The sequence below is a fragment of the Hylobates moloch genome, unplaced genomic scaffold (assembly GCF_009828535.3).
Source record: "Hylobates moloch isolate HMO894 unplaced genomic scaffold, HMol_V3 SCAFFOLD_5, whole genome shotgun sequence".
NCBI lineage: Eukaryota > Metazoa > Chordata > Mammalia > Primates > Hylobatidae > Hylobates > Hylobates moloch.
The window spans coordinates 98,175,147-98,195,417 of record NW_026652280.1 but is presented as its reverse complement, the minus strand read 5'-3'; the positions used below and the strand labels follow the sequence as shown (position 1 = coordinate 98,195,417).

Here is a 20,271-nt window from a genome sequence, read left to right as displayed (position 1 = left end):
TAAAGGTCCTTTCCTCAGGAAACCTTCTTTAGGTGTCTCTCCCAGTGCTTCAACTGTTATCACAGGAGTAAGTTTGGGTGCTATCATACTTACTTCTGTCTCCCTCCACAAAACCATTAGCTCCTTAAGGGCAAGGTATGCAGCGTATTCTGGTTGAATCCTTGATGCCTAGCACTACGATAAGTGAAGATTTGTTAAACAGACCAAGCTTCTTATTTGAGGGATGGCATGAATGTTTCCAAACCTGAAACCCTGTTCCTGTGAAGACACTGAAATCCTAGTGGTATTTTTCCCGTCTCCCTGGGGCTCTGAAAGGAAGAGGGTCTGTGGTTCTAGCTGCACACAAGGTCCCATTCACATAGCTATTTACTACACTCTCTCCAGCCACCTCCCCCCAGAACAACAGTGGCCTTTCTCTGCAGCAGCAGTCTCTTGGGGGGAAGCTTCTGAAGGCCCTGCTCTGGGAAATGAATGGGGCCAGCCTGGGGCAGGCGGGACAATGGCAGGGTAGGCCTTGTGCCCATCAGACCCCTGCAGGGAAAGGCAGCCCGGAAATCAAGCCGCCAATGGGGAAATCCCCAGAACTCTGAGAGGCTGAAGGCAGGCAACCCCAACAAGGCTGCTCTGTCCCTGTAAGAAATACCAAGTACCAAAGACCTAGCACCCAATGAGAACGAGAGGAATTTTGGTCTTAGTTCCTGGCAGGAGTGTTTAGAGCTTGCTTTCTTAAAATCCCTTGGCTAGGCATGGAAGGAATCAACAATGTCAAGAATGAGCTATGTTCGAGTCAGGCAACAGCACATATGGAGTATACCTTGTCTAAAGAGAACTAAGCTGGGCCGAAGAAGACAACCCAGAACAATGAGGAGACACTGCTCTTGAACCCTTAGGAACAGGATAAAACACAAGAACCATATAAAAGAACCAACATAACAGTCTACCACGTGCTAGATATTTTGCCAGAACTTTTACACAAATTATTTTATACAAGCAAATAAGATAGAGTTGAATTGCTGTATGCATGTGCAAAAGGAATGCTGAATAATATAAAGGTGTAGGGTTTGGTGATATTAACCAGCAAAGGCTTCCTTGAAGGAAATAAGAGTAATGGAGTTGGGAGAAGACAGAGAACACTGATATAAAGGTGTGCAAAGAGGGATGTGGGCCCAGGAATGAGGCTGGTCTACCCGAAGCAGGGTGACAGGGTACAGTAATGAGACCTACGATTATTGAGATGTGGGCTAAACTGAAGAAAGAAGCCATGAATCCCAAGCTGGGGAGCCTGGGCTAGAAAGGAAAGAGATTGTGGGTTTCTAGCAAAGGATCTGCTTTGGGATGAGTGCTTTGGCCCCTGATTTTTAACTACTGTCCTGTGTTTGTTCACTATGGTCCCATAGCCATGCCTGTCCGTCCTTAGTTGAGAATCAGCACAGGACTGAGGGTAATTTAAGCATGGGTATTCTAGTGGCAGCTGAGGCGAGTTTAGGACAATCTGGGGTCCCTGCCAAACCAAATGCCCTAACAACACTCACCATATGTTTGGCACCATGGAATTCACAAAATGCTTTTTTCTTTTTTGAGATGGAGTTTCGCTCTTGTTGCCCAGGCTGGAGAGCAATGGCGCAATCTCAGCTCACCGCAACCTCTGCCTCCCGGGTTCAAGCGATTCTCCTGCCTCAGCCTCCTGAGTAGCTGGGATTACAGGCATGCACCACCACGCCCAGCTAATTTTGTATTTTTAGTAGAGACGGGGTTTCTCCATGTCTCTTACTAGCTTAAGAGACACCCTATTTGAAGTCAAGAGGAAAGGGCAAGAGGATCCCTTGAAGTCCTGCCAGATTTTTGTGATTTTCCCCTGAAATCTGTCCAACTGTTTTAGTACAATAAATTGGGGTATTCTTCCAGACCTTAAGAACACCTTCCAGGCCTGGCATGGTGGCTCGCACCCATAATCCTGGGACTTTGGGAGGCCGAGGTAGGCAGATCGCTTGAGTTCAGGAGTTTGAGACCAGTCTGGGCTACATGTGAACCTCATATCTACAAAAATTAGCCAGGTGTGGTGGCACACGCCCGTAATGCCAGCTACTCAGGAGGCTGAAGTGGGAGGACCACCTGAGCCTGGGGAGGTCAAGGCTGCAGTGAGCCGTGATCACGCCACTGCACTCCAGCCTGGGCAACACAGTGAGACCCTGTCTCAAAAAACAAAAAACAAAACCACCTTCCAAATTCTATTCCAATTCTATTAGGGGCCATGGATTTCTCAGTTCCTCCCCATGTTTCCATGTCCTTGTACTTCCATCTTCTCTCCCATTTGATCAGGCAGCGTTGTTCTCTGTTCTTTTCAAACTTTCATTTTCACTGATTTTCAGGAAAGCCAGATAATGATTTCTGAAAAACCATTTGGCCCACTGAAAGGACACAAAGCATTCTGGTTTCAGAGGCTCAAAGAACGTAATAGCTAAAAGCAATCAAATCTTAGAGCCTGGCTAGCCTAATTCCCTCACTTTTCCAGATAAGAAAACTGAGGTCGAGGGCAGGTCAGCACCTTTGCAAGGTCATTCACCCAGTTGCTAACAAAGCTGGCTCCAACATTCACATCTACTAACTCAGATGCTGTGTCCTTTCCTCAGAACTCCAAACCTCCTTCCACAAAAGATCTAACATGACTTTTTATGAAGTTATACTTTTTTCTTTTTGAGACCAGGATCAGCAACTTCTTCAGTACTGTTTAACCCATGGGGCAATGGAGTGATCTTGCATGCCACTAGCAGGTGTATGCTTGGGTCTTTTATCAATACAGTGATTGACAAAAGAAGGAACATCACAATCCACAGCAAAAAGAGTTTCCAAGCCACGTGATATATCTTTGAGTTAAGCTTAAAAAATAATAAACCAATAAAATGAATTTTTAAAGGCAATGCCACTATGAAGAGGTGAAATAGATTCAGTCAATACAGATTAAAATAACTTCTCTTATGTTTATAGAACTCAACAGTTAACAAAGCCTTTTCACAAATATCAGATTATCAGAACTTTAAAGCAGCAAGAAACACTATACAAACTAGTTTCTAAACTCCATTCCACAGAGGCTGTGAGCTTCCAGAACTCCTTTACCTTTATACTAACTAGGGGATTAGCTACGTGCCATTCACAAAATCTTTTTATTTTTGATGAACTCATATTGTCATTTAATTTTTCTTATTTCTTGTCTATTAAAAAAGCTAAACAAATACATTAATAAAAGGGTGCTCTTTCAGAAATGTTTTTGAGTATCTGAAGTTAAGCTTAGTCGGCTCCTTCTCATAATGGTGATTAATCGCCAAATGTTTCAGCTGCAAATCCATTGTGTCTCTCATCTCACACCCCTAGATGGGAACAAAGGTACATTTTGGAAAAGACTCAGCATTTCAGGGACTTACCATGCATAGCTCTGGATCCCTGTCTCCATTCTGGGAGGCCAACCTTCTAATCTAGGTAGAAACTCAGCTAAATGTCTGGGGACTTCTTGGTCCCAGGGGTCAACAAAGACCAGAAGCCAAGGTGCGAAGAGACCCCTGACAGAGAACAGTTGCTGGGTCTGGATTTATTTTGAATTAGGAAAGTCATACGCTTTTAAGACAAGGAATGGCTGGAGATCACAGAACAAATCCTTTCTATCCCCATCACTAACAGACATTTAAGGTGAGCCAAGGTAGATGAAGTCTCTCTCATTCATCAGAGTTCCTGGGAAGGAGATTCAGTAACTGTTCTCTTCTCACATTCTTCTAGTACCCTATCTACTGGAAAAATACTCCTTCCTCCTGACCCCATGCACTTCTACAACAATAAAGCCAGTTCACTCTGCTTAAATTCTTCAAAATGATATAAATATTTCAGTCACCTTATTTTGTTTTGGGCTACTTAGCTCAGAAAGTTGTGCACGAAGCTAAATCAAATCTGTGAATTTACCATCTATAATTTATATAGAGTTTACAGTTTAGAAAACAATTTGAAATACATTATCTCGTTTGATTTGCTCCTTTCAATAGGCCTATAAGAGAGATGAAATAAACATTATAATCCTCAAATGACACACCATATAAAAATGTTTGAGAACTGGATTGTACTTTATAGAAATGAACTACTACTGCTTTACATGAGGAAGCCAGAGGAGGCATGTGACTTCCCCAAGGTCACATAGTTAAGGGGAAAGCCAGGACTCAAACCACAAACTCTTGGCTTCAATTACTTTGGTTTGATCCTCATATGAACTAACTTTGGGCAGAGGAAAGATGTTTCATGGATGCAAACCCCTAACCCACCTGTCCATCTCAAAAACATTTGCCATGGGGGAACCAGGCTAACGGATGTAGATGGCTTAGCAAAACTCATGACCACTCCTGTAAAAATAATTCAGTATCATTATCTCTGTTTGCAATAGCAAACACATTTTTAGAAACTCTTGAAAGGAATATATATTAATGGGCAGTAAGTTGCTCATGGACAAAAACTGAAAGGGACATGAACAGCTACACTTTAGCCCATCTTTCAGTAATAATTGATTAACACTGAAAGATAAAGAATAGTTGCAAATACTTTATGCTTTCTATGGACCCAGGAGTCACTCTTGAACAGGGTGCTATGGGAGATTAAAGACTGCCGAGAAAATATACCAAAGTTTTCTTACTCTCAGCTACAATCTCTTTCCAAATACACAGTCCTTTATTATGTCATTTATTTTCTAGAAAATACACATTACCTAGGAAACCTTCTCTAATTGACCTCATTTGACTCCATTTGAAATTAACACGTGAATGTTGAAACAACCTGCAATGAAAGAATTTATACTTGCTGATCTGTTCATTCACTCTAACTAACATTCATTTGTCAAACATTTCTTGAGTACTCACCTCATGCAAGACACTAAGCTAGGCACACAGGATATCATACAGGCAAATCAAACTGTCCCTGCTTGTGAGGGGCTTACAGTCTGGTGTTGCTTTATGTGGTCTTCAGGAGTCTTACATGTTTCCCAGTCCCCCAGTTGCATGCTCTCTCTGTGAGCAAGAACTGTACACCTTAATTTTCTAAAACTCTCTTATAGCACCTTACACTAGGCTCTCAACACGGCAAACTGATAAACTGAAAGAATACTAGACCCCATAATCTGCAGTATTTTATTCCTTTCAGTGTGATTTAAGACTGTAAATTATTTAAAATCATAGAGTCTTGAGGCTGATGTTGCCCAAAGTTCCAACTGAGTAAGCCTACAGTTAAGGGAGTAAGATTCAATGCAGCCAGCTGGGGATGTCCGAAGGGGATCTGAGTCCTACCACTCTTAATGGGGAAGAGAATCAGGCAGGGTGGAGGTGAGGAATACCCTTACCCTGCAAAGCTGCACTATCTTATAGGAGAAAATAGTGCTTTAACTATAGGACTTACAGGTATGAGCCCCAAGACTGAACCCCCAAGGTAGGAGCCCCAAGACAGAAAAGTAGAAGGGAAGACCATGACTGCTGACAGGCACTTTACCCTACTGCCAAAGAGAAAGAAGAAAACGGTGCCCCACACATTCTACAGGACCAGTATAGAAGCCTAGTTAGACATGATGGGGCAATGAAAGAGCCAGATTCAGACTCAGAAGACTTGTGTTTGAGTCTTTGAGTCCAGATTCTGCCACTAGCCAGGCAAGATAGCACTGGGCAGGCCAGGTAGCAGCCTCTCTGAGCCTCAGTTTCCCCTTCTGTGAAACGTGAATAATAACCTCTGACGCTTTTGTCTACCTCACACAGAACCACTGTGAGATTCAAACGAGATATGTTCTACGAAAGCACTTAGGGAACTGTAATGTGCTGGGCAAATCCTGAGATTTTTTATCTATGAGGATATCCAAACCCCCGGGAGTGTCTCACATCAATCCAGGAACCCTCACCGCCTCCTCCTCCTTCTTGCACCCCCCCCAAAACTTGGGTTCCCATCTTCTCAAATCCCTGCATTTACCAGAAAGAGTTCACCATCCAAATCTTAAAAAGGCAAATGCACTAATTCTCAAACTCCAAGAGGATGAAAAGGGTAGAAGGGCAGCCATGTAAACCATTCCAATTCCTCACCTTGACACAGCTCAGTTCTCCCTTTCCAAGGGTCAAACTGCAGAGAGGCCAACAGAAAGGAGGAGGGAGGTCTGAACTGGCCATATATCCTTTGTGGCTGTCTGCCTCCTCTTCTCCACTGCCAAGTCAGTTCCCATCTAGGGACTGCTGAACTAATCTAAATGGGACTCTGAGGCAATACAGAGATTAGTGCTTGGGAGAGAGAGATTATATGCATTTTAGGCCACATTCCACAGCCAAAAGGAAATTATTATTAGCATGGATAACCGAAGGTGGACTGGGCATGGAGGGAGCAATTGCTCCTTTGCAAATATTCTTCTCTATCTCTCCAATAATATTTTTTTCCAGGCCCAGTCCTTTCATTTGCTTGTTCAGTCCTTCAACCACCCATCTATCCCGTTAGGATGTGTGCAGTGCCCACAAAACACGCCCCCCAGCAAGGTTCTCATGGGGAGAGGGGTTGAGGAGGGGTAAGGGAGGGAAGGAAAAGGCAGACACCTTACAAAGTTGTACCAATCATTTGGAGGTAAGAATTGCAACCACACAGTAACATTACCAGTGATAGAGGTGGCTGGGCAGACTCTTGGGGGAAGGAGTGTCATGTGCTCAGACTCTGAGGGCCAGTGCTGCTGCCCAGCAGGCCTACGAGCCCCAAACAATTTCTTCTGGCTCCAGGCAGAGGGAAGGCCCATTTTGCAGAGTCAAGCTTATTAAGAACAGCTTGGAAGATTAAACCTAGAGCATCAGCCGGTTGGCAGGTCTCAATTTAAACTCTAAGCTTGGAGGAGAGGAAATTCTAATGTGATCTATGCATTTTGGGACCATGTCAGCTACCGGTAAAAATCCAGACCTGCATGGGTGCAAAGGATGTTTCTGTCCCATCTTATTCAGGCCAAGAACATCCTCTTCATTTCTAGAAATGGGATCCACCCCGTCACCAAGCCCCACCATTCCATACCAATCAGCCTGGTGGAGGCCCACGCCCCTGCCAGGGCCCTTCTCCCAGCAGCTCCAACACCTAAAGCCAGTCCCCCTAGTGCACCCCTAGGAGCTCACAAGACTGGCTTACCCCCACCTGAGGCTGGCAAGCTGGGGGGACTCAAATTCAGCCTCTACCCTGGCAAAAGTCAAAAGCCACTGGAAACACATCTTCCTCCTTCCCCTCTCCTGGCTTCACTGTTTATTGCTTATATTCAAAAGACGCTGAATCAAGAGCTGTTTTTAACATAGACACACAGAGAGCACATAACCACATAGGCTGACAGTCCCCAGAGACTAATGCTCCTAGCCCATCAATTCCCATAGCCCACCCAGACCCTTATTTTCAACCATTTATTAAAATGCAACACCACCCCTCCCAGTCTTTCCTTTAGTCAATGTTGAAAAATCAAATTATTAGCAAACCTACCTGTCTATACTCTGGGGTAACCTTACACTCATGGTTTCTCGGTGTCTCCACGGTTCCAGAATCCTGTAGCTTTGGTGTCTTGATCAGGATTGAATCGCTTGCAATTTTTGAGCAAGGTGAGAGGAGGGCCTCCCAACTTGAAGATAGACTCCTTTCTCCTCCAGCTTTCAGGACCCTGGTAACTGATGCTCCACTCTACTTCTACCAGTGAACATGATTTCCTTTCTCAGCCCCTCTTCCCCTCCCCCGCTTAAAAAAAAAAAAAAGAAAAAGAAAAAAAAGGAAAAGAGGAAAAACTACGACCTTCTCAGAAACCAAAAACCCAGCCACGAATCTCTTCGAGCTTAGCACTATGGGCTAAAAAAATGAATCACAGAAAAATGTGCCTTCAAAATATCACTGTTAACTGCAAAGTACAGATAAAACCATCCTTTAAATCCAGTTTTCTCAGCTATCCTTCTGTTGGCAAGAGACCCTCTAACTCAAAGGGGGAAAATAATTTTCTAGTCTCCAATGCTTAATATGACAACAGCAAATATCTTTGAGGAAAGGAAAAAAAAGGATTAATAAATCCGAAATGGCACTCGGAAAAAATCTTCCAGCTGATTTGCACAGTAAAAAATAAATAAAACCATACAATAGTATGTACACAACAGCACTCCTTCCAAGTCCAGTGCAACCCTGGGAACCAAAATTTATGGACTTCCTTAAAAAAAAAAAAAAAGCTTTTAAATCAAATGTTTTGAAATTCTTAAATGAGCCAATTGCACCAAAAACCTGAAATCAATCTTTTACCTTTAAATGGTATAAGATAAAAACAGAGATAATCTGAAAAATTCTCTTTTTCTTTTTTCCACCTACCCCAGCCTGATTCTCAGACCCAGCCTACGTTCGGCCTTTTTCTGAAAGACAATTTCCTGAGTTAGTTCTGCTGTTGGGCTCCTCCACATCCAGGCTCCGAAATTTTCTCTTGCCTCAGCCTCCATGAAACGGAGATTTCGCTTCCTCCCGTTCCCCTTTCTCTCTCCCTCTCTCTCGCCCGGCCAGAAAGACGGCTCCCTTATTATTCGTTCGGATTATTATTGTGGATTTGAGTTCGAGGTGGGTTTTTCTTCCACACCAGCCTCCTGGAAAATCCGATCGCCTGTCTCCTCTCGGCCTCTCCTTGCCTCCCTTTCGGCCCCTCGCCTAATCTCACAGGCAGAAGCCCGCAGTGCTTCGCGCAGGACGCCCGGCCGCGCCTCCGGCTCCCGGTGCCGTTCGCCCCGCGCCCGACCTCCGTGTTCCGGCCTTCGCGGCCGCTCGGGACGCCAGGCTCGGCGCACAGGGAAGGTGGCGGCGGCTGCGGCAGGCCGGCACGAGCGGGCGTCCGACTGCCGGCGTCGCGGCCGCGCTCGCCTCCTTCCGGGCCCCTTCCCCCTCGGCTCGCCGCTCGCTCGGGCGCAGGCCCGGCCGGCCGCCCCCCTTCCCTCCCTCCTTCTTCCCTGCGAGCCTTTCTCCTTCCCTCGCTCCCGCGGGGCGGGGCCGCAGGCTCCTCCTCCTCGCTGCGCTGCCCGCCGCCCGCCGGTCTTTCCCCTCACGCCGCGGCGGCCGGGGGCGGGGGCGGGAAGCTGACCGCCTTTCCCTGCCTCGGTTCCCGCTGCAGCGACTCCCGCCGACCGGCCCGCCCCTGTCCCGGCCTCTCTGCGCGCCCTGCCCCCCACAACCCTTTGCCGTCGCTCCTCGGCCGGTCCCCTCTGCGGCCCCTCAGTCGCCGGCCCTGCCCCTCGGCGCGGCCTAGCGGGTCCCCGTCTCAGCCGGAACCCCGGCCCGGCCCGCGGGCGACCCCGGCCCTGACCCCGCCAGGCACCGCGCGCCGTCCCGCCGCCGCCGCCACCACCACCCCTGCCGCCTTTTCGCCGCTTTTCCTCGGCTGCTTTTCTCCCTCTTACTGACTTCTGCTCGGGAGCCGACCTTTGTCTCCTACCCCCTGCCCGCCCAGCCACCGTGCCCGCGCCCCGTGCCCCTGCCCACGGGTGCAGGTTTACCTCTTTGAGTCCACCGGCATTACTCCGGCGCCCGCAGCTACGGCTCACCCTCTCTCCACCTCTCTTCTGATCTTATTTTTCAAACAGTTGTTGCGGCCTCCTTCGTGGTGTCAGTTCTTTTAACTGTTTCCTCCCGTTTCTGTGGTCCTTCCCACTTCTAATACCACCGACTTAGGGGGAAGACCCTTCGCTGTTTCCTCTCGGCTTGGCTTGGGCATCTTAATACCAGGCTGTGTAAAGTGTCTTTGAACTCTATGGAAGAGCCTTTCCAGAGCAATTCTATTTTCATAACCCCCTCTCATAGAATCACAGTTTCTAAATCTTTACAAGTAACATGACATTTGTCAGAAGGTCCCGAGCGTTATGATTAAAAATCATTAAGGCCGAGGCGGGGCCTGAGGTCAGGAGTTCGAGACCATCCTGGGCCAACATGGTGAAACCCCCGTCTCTACTGAAAATACAAAACTAGCCGTACGTGGTGGCGCGTGCCTGTAATCCCAGCTACTCGGTAGGGTGGGGCACGAGAATCGCTTGAACCCGGGAGGCGGAGCTTGCAGTGAGCTGAGATTGCGCCACTGCACTCCAGTCTGAGCAACAGAGCGAGACTCCGTCTCAAAAAACTAATAATAATAAAAAATTAAAAAAAAAATTATTAAAAAGGAAACTCTCACTAGGATTGGGGAGTGGACTTTGCCTTCTTGCCTAGGTAAATGCCATTGTAAAATACTCTGCAGGCAGTGGGGTGTTTGCATAAGTTCTCTTCCTTTCACACTACCCGGATTGTTCTGGGAGGGGGTGGAGATGTATTTGTAAATTATCTATACACATTCGTGAGCTCTGGAGTGACCTCACCAGTTTAGAAGTGGTAGATATGCAAATTGCAAGAGGAAAAAGAATAAGCATCAATTGAAGACCTACTATGAACCAGGAACTTTCCCTTTAATGTATATCAGGTATAGGTTGGCAAATAACCTGCTTCCTTCACCCTGTCTCCACCAACCCCTAGGCCAGAACTCCCCAAAACAGGTGATCTGCCCAGCATTTGAAGCACAGTCTAGATTGTTGCTGACTTAATTGTGTCTTTCTTTGTCATACTACCCGCAAAAATGACGCTCTCAAATGTGGACACTGCTCTGTGGTGACAGACCACTGGTTGTCAAACATTTTAAAATAATATTTTCTTGGCCAGGCGCGGTGGCTCACGCCTGTAATCCCAGCACTTTGGGAGACCGAGATGAGTGGATCACCTCAAGTCGGAAGTTCGAGACCAGCCTGGCCAACATGGTGAAACCCCGTCTCTACTAAAAATAAAAAAAATTAGCTGGGTATGGTGGGGAGCGCCTGTAATCCCAGCTACTCCGGAGGTTGAGGCAGGAGAATCGCTTGAACCTGGGAGGCAGAGGTTGCAATGAGCCGAGATTGCGCCACTGCACCCCAGCCTGGGTGACAAGAGTGAAACTCCGTCTCAAAATAATAATAATGATAATGTTTTCTTAATATATGTAATATTTTTTAAAGCAAGTATTTACATATATTTTATTACATATCTTATGCAACATTGCCTATTGTAGAAATAGTAAAAGGTTGAAATTTAAAAATGAACATTTTTTAAATCATGCTTTTTGGTGAAAGTTAATTGCTGTCATAACTGGAAAAGATGCTTGCCAAAGATAGGTAGATTCAAACAGAAGAAGTATGCCCTTGATTGCATTTATTAAATCATGATACTTATTTTCCAATCCCATTCATCAACAATGCAAAGACTTCTAATTGAAATTCAACTAGTGAATTTATATCTTAAGTCAATCCTTCTTGAATGATTGGAAGGTGTTACATTTTTATATTCTTAACAAATGGGTTCCAGCCATTAAGAAATTTCATTTAACTTTTAAAAATAGGTTTTCAAATTCTGTTTCCTGATTTTTCAAAGTGTGCAAGGGTTTTGATAGGTGAAACCATTGTTTTCGGTAATTAAAAAAATCACAATATTGGAACCATTTCCAGTCATCCATCTTCAAAATACTTTTTCCTAAAGTATGTGTTTCTTTAGAAAAGCAGTGACTTCCTCGCTCGTAGAGACTGTCATCTTAACCTTGAAGGGACAGCTTGAAGGGACAGATTAAGCGGCGTTTTTGTTGTTGTTTGTTTTTGTTTTTGCAAGTAAGTGCTAGGTAGCATACTCTTGACAGCCATTTCTCATCATAGAACACTGAAATAAAAATGTGCATCTCCTCCATGTTCAGTATTTCATTTTAGGCTTTCCCCAGGAGATTGTCAATCTGCACAGCAAAGATTTTCATGGTCATTCTCTGTCATTACAAAGAATTGTAAAGTTTGTAGCAGTTAACAGGCTTGTTTTTGTCTGGTGGATGACGTACATTATGAAGAAAATGAATGTCCGTGGTGATGTTACCTCTGGTTCTTGGAACCTCCTCATATACTGTGTGTGACAGATGACTTCTGACATAGTGACTGAGTGAGAATGCCAGGTCATTAGTATTAGTAAAACCTAATTATTTTTGCCATAATTAAATACTATTATACTATTATGAGTGCATTCTTTTTTTTTTTTTTTTTTTTGAGACAGGGTCTCACTCTGTCGCCGAGACTGGAGTGCAGTGGCACAATCTCGGCTCGCTGCAAGCTCTGCCTCCCGGGTTCACACCATTCTCCTGCCTCAGCCTCCCCAGTAGCTGGAACTACAGGCGCCCACCACCACGCCCGGCTAATTTTTTGTATGTTTAGTCAAGAAGGGGTTTCACTGTTGTTAGCCATGATGGTCTCGTGACCTCGTGATCCACCCGCCTTGGCCATGAGTGCATTCTTAAATACTTTCCTCATGCATCTCCTTGAACACTCCACTTTGAAGATTACGAGAATGGCTTTAGTAAGATAGAGTTCCCTGAAGTTAGTTGGCCATTTAAGTAAACTGCAAGTCTCAGGTCAAAAAACAAAATAGATTAGATTGTGTCCTAGAGAGACTGGGTTGTAGGAATCTGGAGGCAGCTGGTGATCAACGGAAAGAACACTACACTAGGAGTCCGGAGAACCAGATAACTTTGTGAACTGCCATCTGCAGTTTGTAAGGATTTAATATGAACAAGCCTGGGCTCTGTAAGCTATAGAGTGCTGGGCAGGAAAATCAGGATAAATCTTAGGGAGCGATACCTTAAAACAACCTTGTCCAACCTGGGGCCCGCAGGCCACATGTGGCCGAGGACAACTTTGAATGCAGCCCAACACAAATTCATAAACTTTCTTAAAACATTATGAGATTTTTTTAAAGCTCATTAGCTATTGTTAGTGTTAGTATATTTTACGTGTGGCCCAAGACGATTCTTCTTCTTCCAGTGTGGCCCAGGGAAGCCAAAAGATTAGACACCTCTGCCTTAAATGAACATAGTCTTTTGAACTTTTTTCCCACAGAACTCTATCAATAGATGAATCCTTTTCTCTGCCCAACATCCTGGGGAATAGGTAGGGCACTAGTTGTTATGTCTGTTTACATTAAGGAAACTATGGCACAGGGAAGTTTTAGGTGATTTGCATGAAATCCCATTAATTGATAGATCGAGGCTAGAATTCATACCTGATTATCTTTAAGTAGTGAGAAGCAAAGAAAAAGGTGGATAGATGGGTATGGTCAGCTTTTATTTCTGGGAGAGATTCTAGAAACTGAATGCTTGATTGAATAGCTGACGGAGAGCAGTGATGAAAAACCTTGAATGGTTCACGATGTGAATTCTAGAGAAGCAACTTCTTATCCGTGAGCAGACATCAGCATCCCAGACTGGTGTTTCTTTTAAAGACATGAACTCCAGGTTGCTGTCATTCTCCTTCTAGGGTGCTGTTAAGGGACAGACCTGGCAAAATAAAATCACCATTGGAGACATAGTGCCATTGTTTCATTGACGATCTTTCACTCCTCTTAAACCTTTATCAATGGGGAAGATGATGTGAGAGGCTTAATTAAGATATTGCTTACTCCTAAGGGTGAGAAAATTCTGTGGTTTTTTCATCAGCTGATTTTGATTTCTCTAGAATACTTCTGGGTAGCCAGAACAACCAGTCCTAAAATCTCTGTTACAGATGTCATTTCATTGTCACTCAGAATATTATGTTCATTTAACCTGTTGAATTCCCAATAAAATTTTAATGTCAGGTAATAATCATACCCAAAACATATATAGTGCTTGCTATGTAAATACTGTTCCAAGCAAACTACAAGAATTACCTACTCGATTTTCTCAGCAACCTTTTGAAGTAGGTACTATTATAATATCAACCTTATTTTCAGATGGGGAAACAGCGGCCCAGAGAGGGAGAATAACTTGCCTAGAGTCACAGAGCTGGAACCCAGGCAGTCTGGCTCTGGGGTCTGTGGTTGGCTTTCCTTTTATTACCTGTGCTGCTTCCTTGTCACAGGCACCATGCCAGGCCCTGGGGGAAAAGTGATAAAACCAAAGAATATGAATTTGGCAGAACCTTCTCAGAAAGATGGGAGAGGTGCAGAGCTTTTTGAGGAGAAACTGGGGAGGGTGGAGCTAGAAGCAGAGTCCATTGGTTTAACTCCTCAACCCCCCAGAGAGTTCATTTTCCCATGGGGCAGTGGACCAGCAATTTTTCTCTTAGTTCTTTGTCTTCCCTCTCAATGTCCCTTGAGTTTTTTCCCCCAGAGATTTGGCCCTCATCTCTCTTGAGGATCTCAGGGAATTTATTGGAGAAGGAGCTTCTCACCTTTACTCGCAGTGAGAGGTCTGCATTGTTTTCAGGGTCACCTTCCAGGTGTGCCCTTCAGCTTCCCCAGCTTGCTGCCTTTCTGTCTGTGGTTACCTTAGAAACCAGGCCCTCCCATCACACTCCAAGTAGCTGAGACAAATTGAATAATAGAGAAGGTGCCAAGATAAATTGTAAAGAAAAAAATGTGTGAAAGAGAACCAATTTTAGACTGAAGGCTAATATTTTGGGAAGTTGGATGTGGTGTGTGTGTGTGTGTGTGTGTGTGTGTGTGTGTGTGTGTGTTTTCTTCCAAATAAGACAAATTTCCCGGGATCAAATGTGAGAAACAAAAAAGGTGAGATGCCAAGGGGAAGATAATAAAAAACTGCCCAAATCCTGCTTTTAAAACTGAAAAATATTGTGAGGTCAAGACAGGAGGATTGCTTGAGTTCCGGAGTTTGAGACCAGCCTGGGCTACATAGCAAGACCTCATCTCCACTAAAAATCAAAAACATTAGCTGGGTGTGTTGGTACATACCTGTAGTTCCAGCTACTCTGGAGGCTGAGGCCAAGAGGATCACTTGAGCTCAGGAGATCAAGGCTGCAGTGGGCTATGATCATGGCACTGCACTCCCACCTGAGCGACACAGTGAGACCCTGTCTCAAAAACAAAACGAAAAAACAAAACTGAAAAATATCCTTTTAAAAATTAAAAGAAATTTATTGACATGCAGTAAATTACACATATTTAAAACGTATAGTTTGATAAGTTTTGACACACACACACGAAACTATCAGCACAATCAAGATAATGAACATTATGCTGAAGAGTTTACTGTTGCTTCTCTCTGATTATTTCTTCCCAACCCTTCCCACTGGACAGCCTTCCCTATTCTGGTCCCCAGGAAATCACGGATATACTTTTTGTTTCTATAGGTTAGCTTCCATCTTCTAGAATTTTATATAAATGAAATCATATAGTATGTATCTTTTTTGATGACTTGTACTCAGCATAATTATTTGCAGATTCACCTGTGTTGTTGCCTTTATTTATTGCTGAACGGCATTTTTCACGTTTCAATTTCTGATTACTTACTACTGGTACATAGAAACACAGTTATTTTTGTATATTGATCTTGTATCTTGCAATCTTGTAAACCTATTTATTAGTTCTAGTGGGCATTTTGTAAATTCCATCAAATTATCTGAGTAGATTGTTATGTTATCTGAGAATAATAACAGTTTTATTCCTTTCTTTCTAACCTGCACTCCCTTTATTTCTTTTTCTTGTCTTATTGCACTAGCTAGAACATCTAATGCAATGTTAATAGAACTACTAAGATAAGACATCCCTGCCTTGTTTCTCATCTTAGGGGGAAAGCAATTGTTTTTTCACAATTAAATATGATATTATCTGTAGATTTTTCTTAGATTCTTTCTATCAGGTTGTGGAAGTTCTCTCCTGTTCCTAGTGTGCTGGGAGCTTTCAAAGAATAGTTGTGTTTTAATGTACAACATGAGGACTATAGTTGAAATTGTATTATATTAAGAAATTTTGTTAAATAAGTAGATTTTAGCTACTCTTGTCATACAAAAAAAGTATGTGAGATGATTAATGTGGTAACTTCCTTCACTATAGTAACCATTTTACTCTCAATATGTATCCCATAACATCATGTTATAAACCTCAAATATACACAATAACATTTGTTTTTTCTAAAAAAAGAATAGATGTATTTTATCAAATTCTTTGTTCTGCGTTAGTTGACTTGACATGATTATATGGTTTTTCTTCTTTAGCCTGTTGATATGGTGAATTTTCAGTGTTGAACCAGGCTTGAATTTCTGGGATAAATTCTACCTGGTCATGATGTATTAATCTTTTTATACATTGTTGGATTTGATTTGCTAAAAATTTGTTAAGGATTTTGCATACGTGCTCATGATACTCATGATAGATACTAATCTGTAGCTTTTCTTTTCTTTTTTTTTTTTTTTTCTTTTGAGACGGAGTATCACTTTTGTTGCCCAGGCTGGAGTGCAGGGGTGTGATCTCAGTTCACTGCAACCACCGCCTCCTGGGTTCAAGCGATTCTCCTGCCCCAGCCTCCCAAGTAGCTGGGATTACAGGTGCATGCAACCATGCCTGGCTAATTTTTATATTTTTAGTAGAGATGGGGTTTCACCATGTTGGCTAGTCTGGTCTCGAACTCCTCACCTCAGGTGATCTGCCAACCTCGGCCTCCCAAAGTGTTGGGATTACAGGCATGAGCCACCATGCCGAGCTGCTTTTCTTTTCTTATAATGTTTTTGTCCAGTTTCAGAATAATGCTGGCCTCATAGAATGAGTTGGGAAGAATTATCTCCTCTTCAATGTTCTAGAAGACTTTGTGTGGAATTGGCATTATTCCTTCTTTAAATGTTTCGTAGAATACCCCAGTGAAACCATTTGGATCTGGAGTTTCCTTTGCATAGGAAAGTTTTAACTAAAATTTCAATCTTCTTAATAGATATAAGAATATAATAGATATAAGAAATAAATCTGTTTGTGTTATCTATTTTGTCTTGAGAGAGCTTTGATAGATTCAGTCTTGCAAAGAATTTGTCCATTTCATCTAATGTTGAATATCTCAGTATATAGCTGTTTATAATATTCCTTTACTATGTTGTTAATATGTATAAAATCTGATCTCTTCCTTTATTCCTGATATTTGTAATTTTTTCCCTAGTCTGACTACAGGTTTATAAATTGTATTGATCTTCTCAAGTACCTTTTGGTTTCATTGATTTTTTTCCTAATTTTTTCTTTTTCATTAATTTCTGCACTGGTCTTTATTTTTTCCCGTCTTCTGCTTACTTTGGATTTCCTTTTGCTTTTTTACCCCTAGTTTCTTAAGGTTAAAGCTGAGGTTATTGATTTGAGTTTTTTTCTAATATAGTCACTTTTACATTAAAAATATCTCTCTAAGTACTGTCTTACCTACATCCCACAAATTTTGCTATGTTCTGTGTTCATTTTCATTCAGTTTAAACTCATGGGCCAGGTGCAGTGGCTTACATCGGTAATCCTAGCACTTTGGGAGGCCAAGGCAGGAGGATTGCTTGAGGCTAGGAGTTCAAGAACAACCTGGCCAACATGACAAGACTCTGTCTCTATTTTAAGAAAAGAAAAAAGAAAGATAAAAAAGACCTCATGGATTATTTAGAAGTGAATTACTTAGTTTTTAAATATTTGGGAATTTTTCCAGATATTTTTCTGTTATTAATTGCTAAGTTAATTATATTGTGGTTAGAGAACATACTTTGTATGACTTGAATCCATTTAAATTTATCGAGACTTGTTTTATGGCACCGAATCTGGTCTAACTTGGTAAATATTCCATGCATTCTTCTACTGTTGGGTGGAGTGCTCTAATAAATGTCAGTTAGGACAGTTTGGTTAGTAGTGGTGTTCAAGCCTTTATGGCCTTACTGATTTTCTCTCTATTTGTTTGATGAATTAGAGGGTGAGAGAGAGAGAGAGAGAGAGAGAGAGAGAGAGAATGAGCTATTTAGCTATAATTATGGATTTGTCTATTCTTCTTTCAGTTCTATCTATTTTTGTTGCATGTATTTTTAAGCTATGTTAGTAGGTGCCTACATGGTTAGGATTATTACATCTTCTTCATGAATTGACTCCTATATCATTATGAAATGACTCTCCTTAGCCCTGATAATATTCTTTGCTCTGAAATGTACTCTCTGATATTAATAAAGCCACTCCAACTTTATTTATTTATTTGTTTATTTATTTATTTATTTTGGGGATGGAGTCTCACTCTGTCGCCCAGGCTGGAGTACAGTGGCGTGATACCAGCTCACTGCAACCTCTGCCTCCCCGGTTCAAGCAATTCTCCTGCCTCAGCCTCCAGAGTAGCTGGGATTACAGGCATGTGTCACCACACCTGGCTAATTTTTGTATTTTCAGTAGAGACGGGGTTTCACCATGTTGGCCAGGCTGGTCTCAAACTCCTGACCTCAGGTGATCTGCCTGCCTCGCCTCCCAAAGTGCTGGGATTACAGATATGAGCAACCACTCCTGGCCATTTTTTTTTTTTGAGGCGGAGTCTCCCTCTGTTGCCCAGGCTGGAATGCAGTGGCGTGATCTTGGCTCCCTGCAACCACTGCCTCCTAGATTCAAGCGATTCTCCTGCCTCAGCCTCCCAACTAACTGGGATTACCGGCATGCACCACCACACCTGGCTAATATTTGTATTTTTTAGTAGAGATGAGGTTTCACCATGTTGCCCAGGCTGGTCTCAAACTCCTGACCTCAAGTGATCTGCCTACCTCAGCCTCCCGAAGTGCTGGGATTACAGGCGTGAGCCACCACACCCAGCCCCACTCCAACTTTCTTAAAATTAGAGTTAGCATAGTATATCTTTTTCCACTCTTACTTGTAACTAATTTGTGTCTTTACATTTAAAGTGGGTTTATTTATTTCTTTTTTCTCTTCTGATGCAAGGGAACTATTGATAAAGTGGACGATATTGTTTGGCTCTGTGTCCCCACCCAAACCCAAATCACATCTTGAATTGTAATCCCCACATGTCGGTCGAGGGGCCTGGTGAGAGGTGACTGAATCTTGGGGGTTGATTTCCCCCTTGCCGTTCTCATGATAGTGAGTTCTCATGAGATCTGATGGTTTAAAAGTGTGTGGCAGTTCCTCCCTCGCTCTCTCTCTCTCCTGCTCCACCATGGTAAGACTTGCTTGCTTCCCCTTTGCTTTCTGCCATGACTGTAAGTTTCCTAAGGCCTCCTAGTCATGCTTTTTGTTAAGCCTGAGGAACTGCGACTCAATTAAACTTTTCTTTATAAATTACCTAGTCTTAGGTAGTTCTTTATAGCAGTGTGAAAATGGACTAATACAGTGGGTTTTTAGTAGGCAGCATATAGTTATGTCTTGCTTTCCCCACGCCCCCGGTCTGACAATCTCTGCCTTCTAATTGTTTAGTATATTTACAATCAATGTGATTATTGTTTTAGTTTGGGTTTCAATCTACCATTTTGCTATTATATTTCTCTTTGTCCATCTGTTCTTTCTTCCGTTTTTTCTTCCTTCTTTTGGATTGAGTGTATTTTACTGTGGTAAAATATATGTTATATATGTTATATATATATGTATCTATATATAAGATATATAGATACATATATATATGTATCTATATATAAGATATATATAGAGATACATATATATATGTATCTATATATAAAACAGATTTATAATTTTAACCATTTGTAAATGTGCAATTCAGTGGCATTAAGCATATTCACAATGTTGTGTAATCATTATGCTATCTTTTTCCAGAACTTTTTTCATTTTCCCAAACAGAAAGTCTGTACCCATTAAGCAATAATTCCCCATTTCCCCTTTCTTGTAGCCCCCAGTACCTCTAATCTACTTTCTGTTGCTATGAATTTGCCAATTCTAAACATCTCATATAAGTGGAATCATATAATATTTGTCCTTTTGTATCTGGCTTATTTCACTTAGCAGAATATTTTCAAGTTTTATGCATGTTGTAGCACATATCAGAATTTCATTACTTTGTATAATTGAATAATATTTCACCATGTATATATTAATTATTCCACATTTTGTTTATCCATTCACCTGTTGATGGGCACTTGGGTTGTTTCCACATTTTGGCTATTGTGCAAGTACATGGTTGTCTCTGTTTTCAATTCTCTTGGATGCATACCTAGGAGGAGAATTGCCAGATTATGTGGTGGATTATATGGTAGTTCTATGTTTAACTTTTTTTTTTTGAGACAGGGTCTCACTTTGTCACCCAGGCTGGAGTGCAGTGACATTACCTAGCCTACTGCAGCCTTGACCTGGGCTCAAGCAATCCTCTCACATCAGCCTCCCTAGTAGCTGGGACTACAGGTGTGTGCCACCATGTTCGGCTAATTTTTAATTTTTTTGTAGAGATGGGGTCTCACTATATTGCCCAGGCTGGTTTCGAATTCCTAGGCTCAAGTGACC

The 20,271-nt window shown here is 42.7% G+C and overlaps 1 protein-coding gene across 11 annotated transcripts in view; it reads right to left on the bottom strand.

Annotated features, from left to right (window-relative positions):
• The window catches only part of ARHGEF11 (Rho guanine nucleotide exchange factor 11), a 107,927-nt gene extending 99,660 nt beyond the window's left edge, over positions 1-8,267 (bottom strand). For all 11 annotated transcript variants that reach the window (XM_032154093.2, XM_032154100.2, XM_032154096.2 and 8 more), the window contains exon 1: positions 7,498-8,267. In XM_032154093.2, coding sequence (XP_032009984.1) covers positions 7,498-7,529 — 32 coding nt within the window. In that variant the 5' untranslated portion in view covers positions 7,530-8,267. The remainder of the gene's footprint in view (positions 1-7,497) is intronic.
• Between the last annotated feature and the right edge of the window lie 12,004 nt (positions 8,268-20,271).